We start from the raw sequence: 20,479 nt of genomic DNA, 5'->3' as shown, positions 1-20,479 counted from the left end.
GAATCAACTGAAAGTTTGGTCACCTCAATTTGCTCACCACAAACCATTGCCCTCAAAACTTGGGATTTGCTAAACATTTCAAACTCTGAGAAGCGGAGGGTTCAATAAAACCACATTGTGCCTGGCACATATTTCTCCTTTAAAACTGAGGAAATTTGATCTGCTTACTAATTCATTTAAATTTCATTCAAACTGGGATTTTGAAAAACCTCTCTATTGCCCAGAGAAATCTTAAGAGCTTATTTTTAAAGACTTTTTCCCTCCTTACAAAAAGGAAATAATAGTTTTCCAACTATCCCTGAACCCCAGAAGTTAGAGATTCATAATCCATGGGTTGGAATGGAATTTTTGGTAGGCAAAACAATAGACTAAAACCAGCACATTTTGCCAAAACCCAGTGCATTGGATGGTTGAGGAGGAGAAGGATTTTGACCCTCTTGAACACTTTCTGAGCACGTTTTCTAGAAATGAAGCAGCAGGTGTGGGTACAGTGAACTGGGGAAGGAGTTTATTCTATTTTATGACTCATATCAGCCATATTGGTTTTCTCTTCACTGTCAAGAACATAAAAGAGAAATGGCAATTTTTTTTTTATCTTAAAACAACAATTTATTATTGCTCATGAGTCTTTGGGCCAGCTGGGTGGTTTGGTCCTGGCTGGACATCTACAGTTGACCCTTCGCTTTTGTTCATTAAATAAGTTTTTTAAGGGAAAATATAATACACACACAGAAAAGTGCACATACCATGAGACTGCAGCCTGATAAATTTCCACAAGCTGATCACACCAGTGCAACGAGCACACAGATAAGCTACAGCGCCAGCACCCAAGACTCCCCTAGTGTCTCCTTTCAGGCATTTACCTTCCAAAAATAGCCACTGTTCTCAGTCTGTCACCATAGCTTGGTTTGAGAAATGGCAATTTAAAAAAAATAAACATAGGAAATATAGATCAATGGAACAGGATAGAAAGCCCAGAAATAAACCCATGCACATATGGTCACCTTATCTTTGATAAAGGAGGCAAGAATATACAGTGAAGAAAAGACAGCCTCTTCAATAAGTGGTGCTGGGAAAACTGGACAGCTACAAGTAAAAGAATGAAATTAGAACACTCCCTAACACCATACACAAAAATAAACTCAAAATGGATTAAAGACCTAAATGTAAGGCCAGACACTATCAAACTCTTAGAGGAAAACATAGGCAGAACACTCTATGACATAAACCACAGCAAGATCCTTTTTGACCCACCTCCTAGAGAAATGGAAATAAAAACAAAAATAAACAAATGGGACCTAATGAAACTTAAAAGCTTTTCCACAGCAAAGGAAACCATAAACAGGACGAAAAGACAACCCTCAGAATGGGAGAAAATAGTTGCAAATGAAGCAACTGACAAAGGATTAATCTCCAAAATTTACAAGCAGCTCATGCAGCTCAATATCAAAAAAACCCAATCCAAAAATGGGCAGAAGACCTAAACAGACATTTCTCCAAAGAAGATATACAGATTGCCAACAAACAGATGAAAGAATGCTCAACATCACTAATTATTAGAGAAATGCAAATCAAAACTACAATGAGATATCATCTCACACCGGTCAGATGGCCATCATCAAAAAATCTACAAACAATAAATGCTGGAGAGGGTGTGGAGAAAAGAGAACCCTCTTGCACTGTTGGTGGGCATGTAAATTGATACAGCCACTATGGAGAACAGTATGGAGGTTCCTTAAAAAACTAAAAATAGAACAACCATATGACCCAGCAATCCCACTACTGGGCATATACCCTGAGAAAACCATAATTCAAAAAGAGTCATGTACCACAATGTTCATTGCAGCTCTATTTACAATAGGCAGGACATGGAAGCAACCTAAGTGTCCATCAACAGATGAATGGATAAAGAAGACGTGGCACATATATACAATGGAATATTACTCAGCCATGAAAAGAGGTGAAATTGAGTTATTTGTAGTGAGGTGGATGGACCTAGAGTCTGTCATACAGAGTGAAGTAAGTCAGAAAGAGAAAAACAAATACGGTATGCTAACACATATATATGGAATCTAAGAAAACAAAAAAAAACAAATGGTCATGAAGAACCTAGGGGCAAGACGGGAATAAAGACACAGACCTACTAGAGAATGGATTTGAGGATATGGGGAGGGGGAAGGGTAAGCTGTGACAAAGTGAGAGAGTGGCATGGACATATATACACTACCAAACGTAAAATAGATAGCTAGTGGGAAGCAGCTGCATAGCACAGGGAGATCAGCTCGGTGTTTTGTGACCACCTAGAGGGGTGGGATAGGGAGGGTGGGAGGGAGGGAGATGCAAGAGGGAAGAGATATGGGAACATATGTATATGTCTAACTGATTCACTTTGTTATAAAGCAGAAACTAACACACCATTGTAAAGCAATTACACTCCAATAAAGATGTTAAAAATAAATAAATAAAAAACAAACATGGGGATGTATGTATATGTATAGCTGATTCACTTTGTTATAAAGCAGAAACTAACACACTATTGTAAACCAATTATACCCCAATAAAAATTTTAAAAAATAAAATAAAATAAATAAACATGTTAAAAAGTAGAGCTAGAGGAACAATTCTCCTTTTGCCTTAAAGAAGACTCCTCTTCCTCCACCTCTTCCCACTCCGTGGCAGTGTTGAAGCAAAGCTCTTCTTCTAGTGACAGCCATCAAGAAGTCGTATTTGTCATACGTAGAAGAGCTAATGACGTGTGGCTTTAGTACATCTCTGTTCAAGACCTGAGTTTAGAGAACTTAAAATAACTTAGCTCCTTTTAACCCAAATTGATTTTCCAACTTCAAGTTAAATTTTAAGGTAATGATGAGTTTTCTTTTGGTTTGGGTTTGTTTTCCTTGTGTTTCTTTCCTTTTGTGTGTGTGTGTGTGTGTTTATTGTTAATGTTACATTGTGTGTATTTTTGTTTGTTTTTTGATATCACAACTGTTTTTCTTACTTTTCTATTAAAGACCTTAGAAAATGCCCCAGATGCTAAGGAATTTAATTTACATTTTATCTCAATCCAATTACTCCAGGATCTCAAAGGTCACTTGTACTGACTTTGTCTTAAATATATGTTGACCCACGTGAGAACAGTCTCCACACTTGATGTTACAGGACAAGTAATATCTTTGGTTGTTATTAGTTTCTATGCACCATTTTCTGACTGCTGGCAATATGTACAGGAAAAATAAACAAATATGGTCATTTATGAGCACTGATGATTTTTGAAAGATCGGGATAGACATAGTATTTTCTTTTCTTTTCTTTTTAACATTTAATACCCCCTTCACCCATTTCTCTCACCCCTACCCACCACCTCTGGCAACCACCAATCTGTTCCTTATATTTATGAGCTTGATTTTTTTTGGGATTCCACATATAAGGGAGATTATACGGCTTTGTCTTTCTCTGACTGATTTGTTCCACTTAGCATAATGCCCCCGAGGTCCATCCATATTGTCACAAATGGCAACACCATTTATTGAAGAGAATCTTTTCCCCATTGTATAACTTTGGCTCCTTTGTCATAAATTAATTGACCATATATGTTAAGGGTTTATTTCTAGGTTCTCTATTATGTTCCATTGATCTATTTGTCTGTTTTTATGCCAATACCATACTGTGTAATTACTATAGCTTTGTAAAATGGTTTGAAATCAGCAAGTAGGATGCCTCCAGCTTTGTTCTTCTTTCTCAAGGTTGTTTTTGCTATCCAGGATCTTTTGTGGTTTTCAGATTGTTTGTTCTATTTCTGTGAAGGATGTCATTGGAATTTTGATAGGAATTGCATTGAATCTGTAGGATGCTTTAGGTAGTATGTAAATTGTAACACTATTAATTCTTCCAGTTGACGAGCACAGAATATCCTTCCATTTATTTGTCTCCAAATTTTTTAATTAATGTCTTGCAATTTTTAGTATACAGATTTTTCACCTCCCTGGTTAAATCTATTGCTCGGCATTTTATTCTTTTTAATGAAATTGTATATGGAATTGTTTTCTTAATTTCTCATTCTGATAGTTTGTTATTAGCATACAGCATGGCAACAGATCTCTGTGTATTGATTTTTTATCTGGCAACTTTACTGAATTCAATTATTCTAAGAGTTTTCTGGTGGAGTCTTTAGGGCTTTCTATATATATCATGTATCAAAATCATAATATCATTTCGATATTTTAAAGCATCTGGTTCTTTTAGGAAGAAATGGAGACTTTAATGTCTAGAGATACTAATCTGTGAAAGCTGGGATTTGACTGAAGCACATGAAACTGAAGTCTTTAATACATGTTGAAATGAGCACTAGTCTCATTCAGCACCTCGTCAAAAAAACTAGAAGTCCACATTATACATTTTTGAAATCCACTGATACTGTTTTCTACACATAACCTCTTTACTAGGTCTTTTTCATTTTTTTAAAGTAGTCTACTTAAAAATTATATCTATAGGGAAACTGCATCTTAGCATATGGTTGTTTCAATCTTAAAACCCTCATGAATGTTTTCAAGAAAATTGCCATCCTGGATAACTCCACTAACCTTCCAACTTTGCAGGAATCCTGAATCCTAAACTAGTAGAATTGGCAATAAAAGAGAAAGAGCTATACTGTAAATCTGCTATTTGTGCTTCAGGGCCCCTAAAATCACACTAACTTTTTTCATCTTTTTTTAAAACGACATATTTAAAACTAGAATCTCAACCTGATTTCTCCAAGACTCATCATTCTTGAACTTAAAACTGGAGCACAGACACAGGAAAGTTATTTAATTCCACCATCATGTATTTAACACCTGTATCTTGCAGGATATTGTGGAAATTCAAAGAAAACTAGCAGGAATCTGGCCTCTGAGAGCTTACAGCCTAATAAGAAAGTCAGATGTGTAAATAAGAGTAAATTTGCAGTCACACGCCGCACAATGTTATAGTGGAGGTCACTCACAGGAAATGGCAGTAGCAGGAGGACCTGGTCCCTGGAACTCCATTTGGGGGGTTGAGAAAATGATTTCAAAAGCTAAAGTACAGGGACTTCCCTGGTGGCACAGTGGTTGAGCATCTGCCTGCCAAGGCAGTGGACACGGGTTTGAGCCCTGGTCCAGGAAGGTCCCACATGCCGCGGAGCAACTAAACCCGTGCGCCACAACTATTGAGCCTGCGCTCTAGAGCCCGCGAGCCACAACTACTGAAGCCCGCGCACCCAGAGCCCAAGCTCTGCAACAAAAGAAGCCACCGCAATTAGAAGCCCGCGCACCACCCCCGCTCGCGGAAACTAGAGAAAATCCGCGCACAGCAACTAAGACCCAACAACGAAGACCCAATGCAGCCGAAAATAAATAAATAAATTTATCAAAAAAAAAAAAAAAAAGCTAACGTACAAGTGTAAGTTTTAGAATCCCACTTTACAAATTGGCTTATTATTTTAAAATGGCATTCGATAATGATGTTTCTGTAAACTAATTGAGAGAACTGATTCAGATTAAAGCAACAAATTTTGTATGGAGCTTCCATTATGAGCAAGATTATGCACTAGATACAAAGGGTTACGAAGTTTGATAAGATGGTTTCTGACCTAGAGGAGTAATAAGTTATTTATACCAATATCTCTATAGTACAAGACATATTTAAAATCCTATAAGAATATAAAAAGCATAGGCATAGCCACTAACCCAGCAAGGAATTTCATTATAATTATTATGATATAATAATTATATATAATTATATAATACTTACATAATATATAAGTATTGTAATTATTAGTACAATAATTATCAGATTAGGGCATTTATTAATAACATTATTTTAAGTATTCAGTAGAATTCATGCTCTGAAAGTATTGATATTAGGTTTGTGGAGTTGGGTCTCCATGTTTGCTTGTAGCAAATTCTGCTCATTTAAACCTAAAAGCGTTTTTTGTTCTCACTATCACCTGAGCTACTTCTGCACCAATTACTAACTATTCAAATTCTGGGAACAGTAGATATAGACATTGCTGGAGAACTATGTGTACAGTCGACAGAAACAGCCTCAGCAGATAGGTGTGCTTATAGCTTTTTTTATCCCAGATACTTATTCTAGGTTTAAGATTTCTCCCAGTACCAAAATTTATCAGCCCCCCGTAAAGAGAATATGCCATAGAGAAGATACTCAAAATGAAAATAATTTTTATTAACATTTTTTGCATTTAAGCCGACCCCAACTTGTGAAATTTAAGACTTACCATATCAGCAGTGCCAATATAAACTTCATAACCCTAAAATTAGTTTCTAAATAGTGCAGAAATGTGTTAATATGCACAGTTTTTGAAATTTGTAAAAGAACAAGTAAACAGAAAATGAATTTCACAATCAGGGTCATTGTGCACATAGATTAGGCAATGAAACATTCTGGAGCACCATTTTATAACCGTTCCAAATGAGACTATGGAGACCCATAGCCTATAAAACAACAAAATCCAAACTAAAAACACCATTAAGATAGCTGTGAATGCCTTTTAATAATAATTTTTTAATTATATAAAAGTATTAAATAAACCCAGTATTTTATTATTACGCACATTGTTAAGATTCTTTAAATTTTTGCAAGCTGATTTTAACTGAGCTATCTGCAAAATTTAGCTTAGCTAATCATTTAAATTTCTATCCAGAAATGCCTATCACTTACCCCTAATAATCAAAGCAAAAATATGCTAGTTACTCACTGAAAGTCCTTTTGGAAACAAATGTGTCAGGTCTTATTCAATAATTGTATAACACATTTTGGCACTTCGAAAAGTAATACCTAGGATTATTATATAGCATGGTGATTTAATCACAGTTTGTTCTTTATATGGATTTTTCCTCCCAACTATACCTTCAGTTTATATCCTACTTTTCCGTTATCTCACAGCACAAAGTGCTCCCTAAATGACAGCTGATAAATAAGTTATTAGTATTGTTTTAAAATAAATTTATTTTTCTTTCATTATGGAATGCTCTTCTTCTTTAGAGAGCTACCTTGAGGATTTTTTTTTTTTTCATTTAGCTTTATGAACGTCCTCACATAAGAAAATTAAGCCCTATTGTTTTTATAAATGGTCACCCAGCATCACTTCTGAATTATTTTCTTGTGTATTAAAGAAAAACCCAGATAGCAGTACTAAATGGCATAGTCATGACTTGCCTTGGTATTTTAGAAAATATTGGCCACCAATGAATACTGTAGCTTGGCAGATATCTACCTGCTCATCTCAGACAATAAGTTTGAAATTGCACAAATAACAATACACATCATTACAGCTAATTGGTTCCAAAACTGAAACTCTCACAGTGAATGACATTATCTGCTACATTTTTTTAACCTACACACTACCATAAAAAATTAAGTATGAGAAGTTTTTATAAATCAATCTATCTATACATAGATTTATTTCAATATTAAATATATTTTACATTATCTGAGCTTCTGCTGCAAAGATGCAAGACAGGGCCAAAACTAGTTTGGGGCAAGTGAGGCACTTATCTCAGGCTCAAAATTTTAGAAGGTACCAAATAATTCAGTAATTAAAATATTTCATTTTTTAACATAATATTTTTAAAATAAAAATTAGGACAAAAAAATATCAAAAATTGAAATAAAGATTGAAAGAGATCTACATTATCATGTTGGTAGACTATCATCTATCTGACAGCAAGGTGACAATAATATGTAGGGAAGGAGAGAGAATCTTGCTGTTTTCCTCTTTGATTAAGGAAAAAAAGTGGCTCTCAACTTGATATCTCCAGCTCACAGCATCATTAGATTAGCAATATTTTAGTCAAAGTGATCATTTTAGTGGCTAGAAACCATTATTTCCTATCACCTATACTTACTGTATATGACAAGTGTCATTATCTTAACTATGACTCTGCTTAAAATATTATACCACCTGCAAAGCTGAATGGGAGTTGACAAAGAAATAATCCATAATTTCAATTTGCTATGTTCGTGGCATATTTCCATACTCCAGTCTTAAGTTGCTTGCTTTTCATCCTATTATGTAAACACAGCATGCTCTCCGCCACATAGGAGATCCTCTTTCAGTATTTTAAATTGGGCGATTTTCATAGACTGTGAAAAAAAAAGGAATAGATCATTGTATGGATATTTCCTTTTAGGTTTACATAACAGAGGAATAATTAATTTCATTTATTTACTGACACACTTGATTTCATTCTATATAGTTCTATATAGAAATATAGCCAAGTTTCTTTGCTCCCCTACGTAGCAAAACTCCTCGAGAGCTGAATATACTCAATGTCATTGCCTCAGATTTCTCCTTTCCCATTCCCTCTCTTCTTAGACTCTTTATTACAAAATAACTTCAGATTTATAGAAAATTTTCAAGAACGGAGCAAAGAACATTCCTATACCCTTTACCCAGATGCACCAATTATTGTATTTTGCCCAATTTGCCTTCCTGCTACTTTCTTCGTAACCACTTGAGAGTTTGTTGTACACATCATGCCCCTTTATCCCTAAATATTTCAGCATGTATTTTCTGAGAACAAGGGATTCTTTCGTGTAACCACAGTTCAGCTATCAAATTCAAGACATTTATAGATAGGATATTATTATCTCATACACAAGTCCATATCCAAATTTTACAAATTGTCCTAATAATGTCATTTATGGAAATTTTTTTCTGATCCAGGATCCAGTTTGGAGCCGTGCATTGCATTTAGCGCACTATATCTGGTATCCATTATTAGGAAACAATACCTGAGGTTCTCTTTGTCTTTTATGACGTTGACTTCTTTTAAGAGTACAGGCCAATTGTTACTTATAGAGTATGCTTCAGCTTGGGTTTTTCTAATGTTTTCTCCTTTGGGGGAAGGGGTGTGCATTTGGGGCAGGAACACTGAATAGGTGATGTAGTGTCCTCAGTGAATTACATCAGGAAGAGTAAGATGTCAGCTTTTCCTATGACCGGTGATGTTAACTTTGAATAGTTAGTGAAGATGGTGCCCCCTCTACATTTGTCCACTAAAAAGCTATCCATTTTTTCTTTTCCAATTAATAAGTTATCTGTGAAGAGATACTTTGATACTATGTAATTATCCAGTTGCTTTTTAAGCTTTCACTTAACAATTTTATTGTCCATTAATGATCTTGGCCTGAATCAGTTATTACTATAAAGGTTGCAAAATGGTAACTAACTCTTATTATTTCTTCTACCTTATTGGTCAGCACTCGCTGCAAGGAAGAGCTTTCCCTTCTCCTTATTTATTTACTCGCTTGCTTACTCACTAACAGTATGGACTGCTGGAGTCTTCTTTCAGTCAGTGGTTTATAATCCACTCTTCTATTATTCATGTTGAGTTTCAAATTTTCCCATATTTGTTCAGAGGGGCCCCCTTCACATTGTCTCCTCTGTCATTTTTCTATGAGCCCATCATTTTTCGAGCTCTCCCTTATTTTCTGGCATTACAAGAAGTTACAGTTCATCTTGATTCTGCCTGCCCCAGTCCTAGACTTGGCCATTTCACCAAGGTTATCTGGTTCACTTTAGTGATAAATTGTATTTAAATAACAAAATTTGAGTGCTAGATGTGCCTGTAGCTACTGGGTGTTGTTGCTTCTAAGCATACACTAAAATGTGCTCTTTTAAGGGCATAGTTCAATGAATTTTGACAGATTTATACACCCATGGTCAATTCTCAGTCTTCATTGTACTTGATCTATTAGCAGCATTTGAAACTGAGGATCAGATATTGCCTCCTTGCAATATTGTCTTCACTAGGCCTCCAGGAAATGATACTCTTGGTTTTCATCCATCCCCGCAGGATAAGTTCTTCTCAATCTCCTTTGGTTCTCTCTACTCTTCTCCACACCCTTTTAAGTTGAAGTACTCCAGAACTCAGATTCTGATGCTTTTCTCATCTCTAGTTACACTCACTCCCTAGGTTAATCTCATCTGACAACTCCCAAATTTGTATCTCAAACCCAGTCTTCTCCCCCAAGCCCTGGATTTTTATATCCACTTATTTCTACTTGACATCTTCACCTGAATCTCCAATTGACATCCAAATGCAACATGTACAAAACTGAAATCCACCCCACACCTGCTCCACCCGTAGCCTTCCCCATCTCAGGTGATGGCAGCTCCATTCCCCCAGTTATTTAGGCCAAAAACTTGAAGGCACTCAAAGTATATTCAGAATCCCTCCACTTCTACTCTCCACTGTTCCCCCCATGATCTAACCAGCCGTCATTTCTTGCCTGGATTATTCCAATAGCTTCATAATGGATCTCACTGCATCAAAGCTTGCTGCTACAGTCTCTTCTCAACACAGAAACCACAGTGACCCTTTTTAAATGTTAAGTGTTTCCATATTACTCTTCCTCTCAAAACTTTGTGGTGGTTTCACATTTCACTGACAGTAGAGCCCAAGCCATCACAATAGCTTTCAGGGCATAATTCTCACACACACACCCACTTTGCTCTATGACCACATCTCTCACTCCTTCCTTTTTCTCTCCTCCCCATCCACACTGAACTGCTGCTCGCCCCACATGCCAGCAAACCAAGCACGTTCCCACTCTAGGGTTATTCGAGCTGGTCCCTCTGTAAGGAAGGCATTTCCCCAGATATTTGCTTGGCCAGCTCCTTCATCTCCTTCAATTTTGATCAAATCGTAGCCTCTAATGAGGCCAACCCTGACTACCCTAACACAGAACCCTGGATCCCTCATTCCCTGCGTTTCTTCCTTCACCCTTTGCACATACCAGCTTCTAATACATTTTTATACATTACTTCTTTTTTTTGTTTATTGTTCATTGTCTATCTCTCTATGTTAGAATGCAAGCTTCTTGAGGACAGGGATCTTTGTTTTGCTCACTGGAGGATCTAGAACTGAGGGATCTCACCAAGCATCTAGAACAGTGCCTGTTCCTTAGTAGCACTCAAAACATTTTTTTTTTTTTTTTTTTTGGCCATGCCAAGCAGCTTGCAGGATCTTAGTTCCCCGACCAGGGTTTGAACCTGGGCCCCAGCAGTGAGGGTGCTGAGTCCTAACCACTGGACCACCAGGGAATTCCCTCAAAACATTTTTTTTTTTTTTTTGGCTGCGTTGGGTCTTCGTTGCTGTGCACGGGCTTTCTCTAGTTGCAGCGAGCGGGGGCTACTCTTCGTTGTGCACGGGCTTCTCATTGAGGTGGCTTCTCTTGTTGCGGAGCACGGGCTCTAGGCATGTGGGCTTCAGTAGTTGTGGCTCAGGGGCTCTAGAACACAGGCTCAGTAGTTGTGGCGCACGGGCTTAGTTGCTCCGCGGCCTGTGGGATCTTCCTGGACCAGGGATCAAACCCGTGTCCCCTGCATTGGCAGGCAGATTCTTAACCACTGCACCACCAGGGATGTCCCCCCTCAAATCATTTTTTTAATGAATGAACCACTTTATCCTGTACCTTAACTTGATAAACAAATAGAAATGAGTGAGAATCCATCAGTAGAATTGAGTCTATATATGCCATTTTTAATATTGATGTGAGCTTAAGCACCCAACTTCAGTTTACGCCTCTTATCTCCTTATGTTTTTGTTTACATCTCCCCACACATGAAATCTAGAACCATTTTAAAATAAAAAGAATTTTAATCAGGTGGCATTTTCAGAAAGTAGTAGGTGTTGTCTATCCTGAATTAAGTCCTTGCATGCATAATTAATCCAAGTAACGAACTGAGTTTGGTCATTCCCTGCCCTTGGGGAGTGCCACATTGCTAAGGAGACCCTTGCCCATTGATTCCTGGGCTTCTAATATCCACTGTGATTTTGAGTTCTATAAAGGAAAAGGGGACATGGGAGGAGGCACGAGAGAAGCCAAAATTTCTTTGTATATGAACTCTACGTTTTCCTACTAGGACTGTTCAGTTGACTCCAGATTTAAAATTGGCAGCAGACGTCACTTATGTGGCTGAGTGATTCACAGAATTTCAGCTGAGATAAGACATACCTTGACAGACATTCAAATAATGTGCTTGGGGTATTTCTGGACAATCAACAGTCAAGTTTTAAAAGGCACATGTGACAGGAGTATTAAAATATCTGTACTGACAGGATCAGATTTTTATGGCCACCAGTAAAAGACAATATACTCCATCAGGAAATAAACACCCACTCTGCTTCATGTCATGGCAATCTAGGTCACTCTTGCACTGAGATTTTTAATTCTTTTACCCTGATGTTCCTGGGACATTAGGAAACATCTCCTCATGTCTAAGCTAGTGTATTCTCAACTCTTCTAATTCAGGTGAAGGATTTCATCAGACTAGAGAGAGGATAGGATGAGAACCTGTTCTAAATTTTGGAACCTCAGCTCCAGTATAGCAGAAAAAAAAGCATAACTGTTCCTTAAATGCATGCAGAAGTATGTGTATTCACTCACTAAGTTTACCAGCATCGTTAATAAGAAAATGAAGTTTTTAATTCATGTATTTCATGTCTTCCAAAATTAGTCAGAAATATCTCATTTCAATGAATGTAACATATAAGAAATATCATTTTTTCTAGAAAAATTTCAAATGCAGAGTTAAATGGTCTGTATTAAGAAAGCACTGGGCTTCCCTGGTGGCGCAGTGGTTGAGAATCTGCCTGCCAATGCAGGGGACACGGGTTCGAGCCCTGGTCTGGGAAGATCCCACATGCCGCGGAGCGACTGGGCCCGTGAGCCACAATTACTGAGCCTGCGCGTCTGGAGCCTGTGCTCCGCAACGAGAGAGGCCGCGATAGTGAGAGGCCCGCGCACCGCGATGAAGAGTGGCCCCCACTTGCCACAACTAGAGAAAGCCCTCGCACAGAAACGAAGACCCAACACAGCCATAAATTAATTAATTAATTAATTTTAAAAAAAGACTTTAAGAAAAAAAAATGCACTGAGAGCATCTCTTAGATTTCTCTCCTTTATATAGTACATTGTATTTTTACATAGTGGCGAAAAATAGGGCTTTTTAAATATATAACTTCTGAATTTGATTACTTTCCACAGATACAACATACTCAGGGGAAATTGGCACCAAGAAAAAGGTGAAAAGACTGTTAAGCTTTCAAAGATACTTCCATGCATCGAGGCTGCTTCGTGGAATTATACCGCAAGCCCCGCTCCACCTGCTGGATGAAGACTACCTTGGACAAGCAAGGGTGAGCTAGTTACCCCTCTGTCGCCTCACACCAGGCCAGTGGCTGAGAGCATGTGCTCCCCCCTACTCCCCATCCCTCCCACCCCCACCCCCCAATAGCTCCTGGGTTGAGTCTTTACTTCTGTCACTGAAGAGCTCCGTGCCTCTGGACAGTTATTCAACACATCTGGACTTTTTCCTTAAATATAAAGTGAAGTAATAGAAACGCTCACCTCATAGGGGTGGTACAAGGATTAAACAAGGTAAAGCATGTTTGCATGCTTAATATACTCATGCCTAGCACATGCTAGCTATTTTCATTTTTATAAATGTGCAAAACACATTTGCACAACACTAAATAAAATGAAGTTTTGGACTGGCCGATTACCAGTGAAGGAATAAATTTTTTAACCCGTTGAATTATCTCACCATAATAGCTACCCTGAAATTAACCCAGTAATTACCAACTCTTAATTCCACTTTAGGCTATCAATACAGTGCACTGTCTTTTTTATAATTTTTAATTTATTCAAAAAAATTTTACTAATTTGACAACGATTTTTGCAATGCATTGATCCAACAGAGGGTAGAAATCTAATGTGTGACAATCTAAAAAAAGTTCAAAGGTTATCTCTAGCCCAAAGTCCCAAAGGAATTTAAATTTCAGGAATAAACCACCTCAGTTTCAACAGAAGTCAAAGGTAAAATCTTATAGTTCCTATGATAAGTAATATTATGCTGTCTATATGCAATTAAGAAATATATTCTAATGGTATATACTATTAAGAAATAAGCAACAAGTAATGTTAGAAGAACTGATTCCCAACATTAGGTCTACAAAAAGAAAGCAAATATCACTCCTTCTAACAGCCCAAGGTCTGAGATTGAGTGAATGGTTGGTTGGTTGGTTGGTTGGTTGGTTGGTTGTTTCATTTGGTGAGAGGAGGAGAGCAAGGCTAAGCTCCCAGTGCTGGAGCATCCATGACAGAGCATTCTCTGTGGGGACCTCTCAAGAAAGACAACGGTGAGATGTAGAAAGAACCACAGACCAGAGGTCAGGATATCAGAGATCAAAGTTTGGCTCCGCCTTTAGAATTGTGTGACTTTTGGATAAAAACTCACTCAAACTAGACTTCACCAAAAACCTACTATCCCTTCATTTTTCTGATGCTGTTGTGAAGGCCTTTGTGTGCCATGATGAGGCCTTTGGATTTCATCGAAAGACACAGAGAGGCCACTCAAGGGCAGGTAGAGGAGAGTGAGCTGGTCCTTACTGGAAGCAGGGCCTGTGAGAGGAGAGGAAAGCAGTCACAGAAGCTACAGTGAGGATAGAATCAGCAACTGCAACTTTGTGTCTGAGAGTTAACACCATCTAATTCCAAGCAGGGGGGGCTTCCCTGGTGGCGCAGTGGTTGAGAATCTGCCTGCTAATGCAGGGGACACGGGTTCGAGCCCTGGTCTGGGAAGATCCCACATGCCGCAGAGCAACTAGGCCCGTGAGCCACAACTACCGAGCCTGTGCGTCTGGAGCCTGTGCTCCGCAACAAGAGAGGCCGCGATAGTGAAGAGGCCCGCGCACCGCGATGAAGAGTGGCCCCCGCTTGCTGCAACTAGAGAAAGCCCTCGCACAGAAACGAAGAGCCAACACAGCCAAAAATAAATATAAAAATAAATAAATAAATAAATAAAAAAGATTACTATAAGAGCCAGTCATATAAAAAAAAAGAAAAAGAAAAATAGCACAGGAAGTCTACATTGGACAGTAGGTCTTTAAAGTACCCAATATTTCCAATTGCCCACACTTCAGTCTCCTGTCTGTTACAGTGGTTAATTTCGCATTTCGTCCACACTGAGCAGAGTAGTGTGCTCATCAGTCATCTAGGTTTCTTTTTTTTTTAAGTTTACTGTAAACCTCCTCCCCCTAAGTGCATAGTAGTTTGTGATGTAGAGACTTAAAGGAACTACAATTTTAAAAGGTATCTATCGTGTGCTTACGATGTACTCGCACTGCTCTAAGCACTTTACATGTTTTACCTTATTTAATCTTCACAACAACCCTCTGAAGCAATAGTATTATCAGCTACATTTTTCAAATTAGGAAACTGAGGTACAGAGAGTTAAGGAACTTGCCCAAGGTATCACAGCCAGTAAGCGATGCAGCCAACATAGGATGTGGCAGTCTGATTCCGGAGCCTGTCCCTTTAACACTGTTGTTATTAGGCTGCAGAGTAAGGTTTGTTTTACTACAAACCAGTTGTACATAGATAGTAGTATGCTATTTTCAACTGTTTAATTGTTTAATTCACGATGTCTCAAAGTAAATATTTGAGTCTCCGATATGATTCATGTGAGTGCTTGGCTTTTGTTTGTCTTTTCAGCATATGCTCTCCAAAGTGGGAATGTGGGATTTTGACATTTTCTTGTTTGATCGCTTGACAAATGGTAAGTCACCCAAAAGAATTCTCACTAAAATACACACCATTAAAGTGGGATTAATTTCGTGAAAAACAAAATATATTTTTAAACACTGTTATTCTTTTTTCTTTCTTTTCCCACATTCATAAATCTACAGCCACTCAAGAAGGACCAGGGCAAGGGAAAATTAGTTCAAACGAAGAAGAAGGGCTGAATTTGGACTTCAAATCTTAAGACAGTTTCCTTCTGGTCTTGCTGTTTCCAAAGCAATTTAGAAACCACAGATTAGATTCCTTCCTTGCAGAATACTTTGGCCACATGCAAAAGGAAGGAGTTTGTTGTCAGTCAATGAAAACTAGAAACATAAAAACACATCTGATCAGTCCTGACTCTTACTGGGCCAATGGTTTTGCACTTTTATTAAGTGAGCGAGTCTGCCCCATTGCAGGTATTGTTCAGATATGTTTGGCATCATGAGAAGAAAACAACTCCTGAGGATAGAGTGTAAACACTTAGGCTGCAGCTGAAGGGAAAAGTAGACATTCTTATTGTTTCCAGTTTTTAAATTTTTGTGCCTATAGAGGCTTCCCTTAAGAAAACAATAAAATCCTATAATATTTTCATCTGCCCATTAAACGAATGCTGATAATAGGGAGCCAATGAAAGACGTCACGTTTAATGCTGACCGTCACGTGTCCTATCATCTACAGGCTTGTGTTTTAAGTCATTACAGACGGTTTTCTCACCATTCTGTTTCTTGACAAACAACACACAGTGGAGAGAGATACGGCCTAAGACCATGAAACTGAGCTTTACACTGTGGAAAGCTAACTAGACCATATAGGGCTGTTATCTCATAATCTTGCATTTCACTTTGCTCAAATCAATTGAGAGATGGGGACCAGTATATGAAATTAACCATGAACAAAAGAATTTGTTCAATGGTATTTGTTAAAAAGAGAGTATAATCACGACTCTCATAAAAATATGAAGTGATCACATCAATGATTTTATTTAACTCAGTTAATTAGAGATCCAGTAAAATGTTACAGCTAGTTCAAAGGAATATTCAAAGAGCCATACATATAAAAGCAGTAAGAAATGCCAAAATGAATTTGTAAATAGGTGAGAAACTGGGAGGGGGAAATCAATTGTATTTCCACCTCACTAATTTCATTTGCATGTATACAGCCAAGAATCATCTGCAATAATATCAGTTATCTACAACTCTGATTGTTGTGAAATAGCTCAAAGATGATGAAAGCTACAGAAACACATAGAATCAGGTACCCTGGAAGAGTGTGCTTAGGCAACACCTAGTTTTCCAATTAAGACAGCCAGTCATCTTCTTGGTACATTTCAAAGTCTTTCATAAATTTTATAATGCTTTTAATATTGAAAATCCTTATTCTCTAATGAACAATATTTCTTGAATGCTTACAAGTTATTGTAGCTTCAATTTTGCACCTCTGCTGGCTTGAGTCGTAAAATATCTCACAGTCAAATTTCATCTTGGGTGATTTTCCAAAAGAAGACTAGGCACTGTGGTGGCTTAGATACCCCTGTAAATGTAAGAGTCAATTGGAAGCAACTTAAGACACATTTCAAGTGACCATTAAACTATGTCTTTAAAAAAATAACCATACAAACACACACACACACACACACACACACACACACACACACACACACGTGTATGTGTCCCTGATACTGCAGTAGGCAAACTCCTTTTAACTCTTGATGTTTTCATTGCCTTTGGTATAGGGAGAAGGTCTGAGTTAACTTTACTTGTACAATAAGAGAAAATATGGGACCAGATCATAGTAATAATACCTTTATACTTGAATAATTTTAAATCTACAGGGGAAAAGAAATGATCCTATCAGATAACTTTCATTACAGAAACTTTGGATCCTATTGTTAGTCTTGATATTTTAATGGTGATGAAAATGAATTAAAACAGGTGACTGTCCCCTATAGGAAACAGCCTGGTAACACTGCTGTGCCACCTCTTCAACACCCATGGACTCATTCACCATTTCAAGTTAGATATGGTGACCTTACACAGGTTTTTAGGTAAGTCCTTTCTTCCTTACTTCTACCCCGTTGCCCCTGAATAATGGCCGTCTACAATATTCTTTAACATAAAGTGGCAAGAGCCATAGCCTGGTAGATGAAGACCTCATCTTAGTCTTAAATTATCTCATCTTAATTTTAAAATAAGTTTACTTATTTAAATCACTGGAAAAAATGCTTACCTGATTAGTTATGTTTAAAAGAGATAAAGGCTCTGTAAAGACAACCGTCAAGAGCAAATAACTGTCACAGAAGTTACTGATCTGCTCACATATTAACAAAAATCCCAGAAAATATTCCTCAAACAATGCCACTCTGGATATGAGTTGTTGAAATATTCAACAGGCTTTTTTTTAATGATAAGAACTACCACGTATGTAGCACCCACTGTGTGCAGGGTGCTTTTGGTATGTTATTTCTAACAGCTTCAACAACCCTGCAAGTTGGCCATTATCACCATTTGGCCCATAAGTAAGGAGAAGTACAAAGAGGTTTTGTAACTTGCTCAAGGTCAACAACATATAACTGGCAGAGCTGCAGTCCAAGCCCAGGTCTGTCTGATTTGAAAGCCTACCATCTTTCCACTCAGCTCCACCATCTCTCCTCTTCAAAAAGCAGCCCCAGATCTCATTTGACTTCATGCATATTCTTATTTATCTTCCAGTGAATTATCCAGGGCACATTTTTAGTCACCAAATAACTTTCCTCTGCCTCTTAGTGTGTTCCTGGCTTCTTTGACTTGGCACATGGCAGTGCTTTGAATTTGGAAGCTGACTTGATTCATCAAGGGTAGAATAATGGTGATGGTGATAACAACAGTAGCAGCAACCACCAGGCTTATACAGTGTTTACATGTGCCGGAAAGTCTTCTAAGAACTTGCATATATTAACACACTTAATCCTTACGGCACCTCTTTGAGATCAGGGCTGTTGTTATCCCTATTTTATAGAGAAGGAAATGGAGGAAACTTTAGGTTAAGTAACTTGCCCAATACAGATAAGTAATAGAGCCAGGGTTCATATAATAGTCCAATAAACCTGCTGATTAAAAGGTACATGTGGCACAACAGAAATACTGGAAACAAGCCAGAGCATGGCTCATTCCAGAAACACAAATAACCTCAAGCTAATTGTGTTCAGATTGATTGAGCAAAGTAATGGCCATGAATAGAGCCAAATAATTTTGATTTGTCTAAAGAGGGAGAGCACAGATACTTTGGACATGTGTATGCACCCAGAGTACATGTGAAAAAGGCAAAGATTCAATGACAGAAATAACACTGGAATCCAGAGCCAAAGTCATAGGTGGTCTGAGAGAACATAGCCACACTTGAAAGCCAGGACATTCTATACACACTGAATATATTGCATCCTAGACATTGCCTTAGTTATTAGCTGAAGCAGGCAAGTAGCTTCTGTAAATAGCAAACTCAAATTGCCTTCCTTGTGTCTCTATTTGGTTCCAAGAGCACTCCGGTCCCTAGGTTGGAAGGGCAAGAAAGATGATCATTTAATCTGAATAAGATAGAAATAAATCCAAGGATTCCTCAGTTGGATCTATGAATTTCTGCCTGAAGAATCCCCAGATTTGCTTTGGTCAGTATTTGTTATTTAAGTGATAAAGCAATCTTTGGATGAGAGTAGGTCTCTTTAAAAGGAAGCCTCTTTTATGGCACATGATTCTTAAATGGCAGCAAACTTAAATAATTAAACTATAGAGTGAAATAAAGTTGCCCTTTTCCTACATATTTATTTTTCCAATGAATGAGGGCCTTCATGAATGCCAGAAAGGGGTGATTTATGAAGGTGGTGAGGAATCCCAAGGGCCTCACAAATCCTTTTAGCCTTTCTTCCCTCTTCCCTCCCCCTCCTCTCCACTGAAATCAACCCAGTAGAACTGCCAAGCTGGCAAATCGTGTTCATTTCTAAAGCATCCCCAGGCTGCACATTTTGGAGACACTGTTATTTTTAAGCAAAAGGGACCCTCAATAAGTCTGAGCTAGTATGTTCTTTGTGTTTTGTTTTTAGCTGATTGAGTTATCTGTTTACCTCCTAGTCATGGTTCAAGAAGATTACCACAGCCAAAACCCATATCACAATGCTGTTCATGCGGCCGACGTCACCCAGGCCATGCACTGCTACCTAAAGGAGCCAAAGGTAAGGCAAGACCCGCTGCCTCCTCGGCCATCTGGAAATGCCACGTGAACTACCTGCCGGGTCCCAAATCACCTGACATATCAGAGCAACTGGGTTATGGGCCAATTTATAGCATGAATACAAATTGCTTATATTAAGGTTTCAGTATCAGCTCTGAAAACTGTATAATAGTCATGAAAGAGGATGTAAATTTTCAGAGGTTCTGTTTCATAATTTATATATTTTCAAGGCTGCATTAGGACGAAAACAGCCCTCTCTATGGCAATCTACATCCTAGATATCTTCAGCCATCACAAAAGTTAGCTGCTTTTGCCTTGAACCTTTGCCACAAACAGTACCAGAACTGAACTTTTCTAGGAAGTCTCCCACCTCATGGTTTTTGATCAACAAATAGAATTAAAACTCCTCAAGACTCAGCTCCATTTCCTAATGAGGCAACTAGGCATCCTGATTCAGGCCCAAGAGAAATTGTGAACATCAAAAACCTCTTTAAAAATATGCCCAGATGCAATATATTAATCCAAAATTTAAAACATGATAATAATGCTCGTTACTCAAAGCCTAGGCATTTCTTAGCCATATAAAACCTAGCTGTTAAAACATACAGGATGAGTTTTTTTAGGGTTTTTGGAAAATGATATCTCAGTCCAAGACTCTGTTTAGTTC

The 20,479-nt window shown here is 38.0% G+C and overlaps 1 protein-coding gene and 1 non-coding gene across 3 annotated transcripts in view; one reads left to right on the top strand and one right to left on the bottom strand.

Moving 5' to 3' along the window:
* The window catches only part of PDE7B (phosphodiesterase 7B), a 222,620-nt gene that overhangs the window by 167,910 nt on the left and 34,231 nt on the right, over positions 1-20,479 (top strand). For both annotated transcript variants that reach the window (XM_068551340.1, XM_068551342.1), the window contains exons 3-6: positions 13,036-13,187; positions 15,544-15,607; positions 17,561-17,656; positions 19,713-19,813. In XM_068551340.1, coding sequence (XP_068407441.1) covers positions 13,036-13,187; positions 15,544-15,607; positions 17,561-17,656; positions 19,713-19,813 — 413 coding nt within the window. The remainder of the gene's footprint in view (positions 1-13,035; positions 13,188-15,543; positions 15,608-17,560; positions 17,657-19,712; positions 19,814-20,479) is intronic.
* Positions 11,018-11,089, bottom strand: TRNAE-CUC (transfer RNA glutamic acid (anticodon CUC)). Its single transcript has one exon. It is a non-coding gene; the product is annotated as a tRNA-Glu (tRNA).

This window comes from Eschrichtius robustus, chromosome 9 (assembly GCF_028021215.1).
Source record: "Eschrichtius robustus isolate mEscRob2 chromosome 9, mEscRob2.pri, whole genome shotgun sequence".
Lineage (NCBI taxonomy): Eukaryota > Metazoa > Chordata > Mammalia > Artiodactyla > Eschrichtiidae > Eschrichtius > Eschrichtius robustus.
The sequence above is the reverse complement of the archived record's forward strand: the minus strand, read 5'-3'. Positions and strand labels throughout refer to the sequence as shown.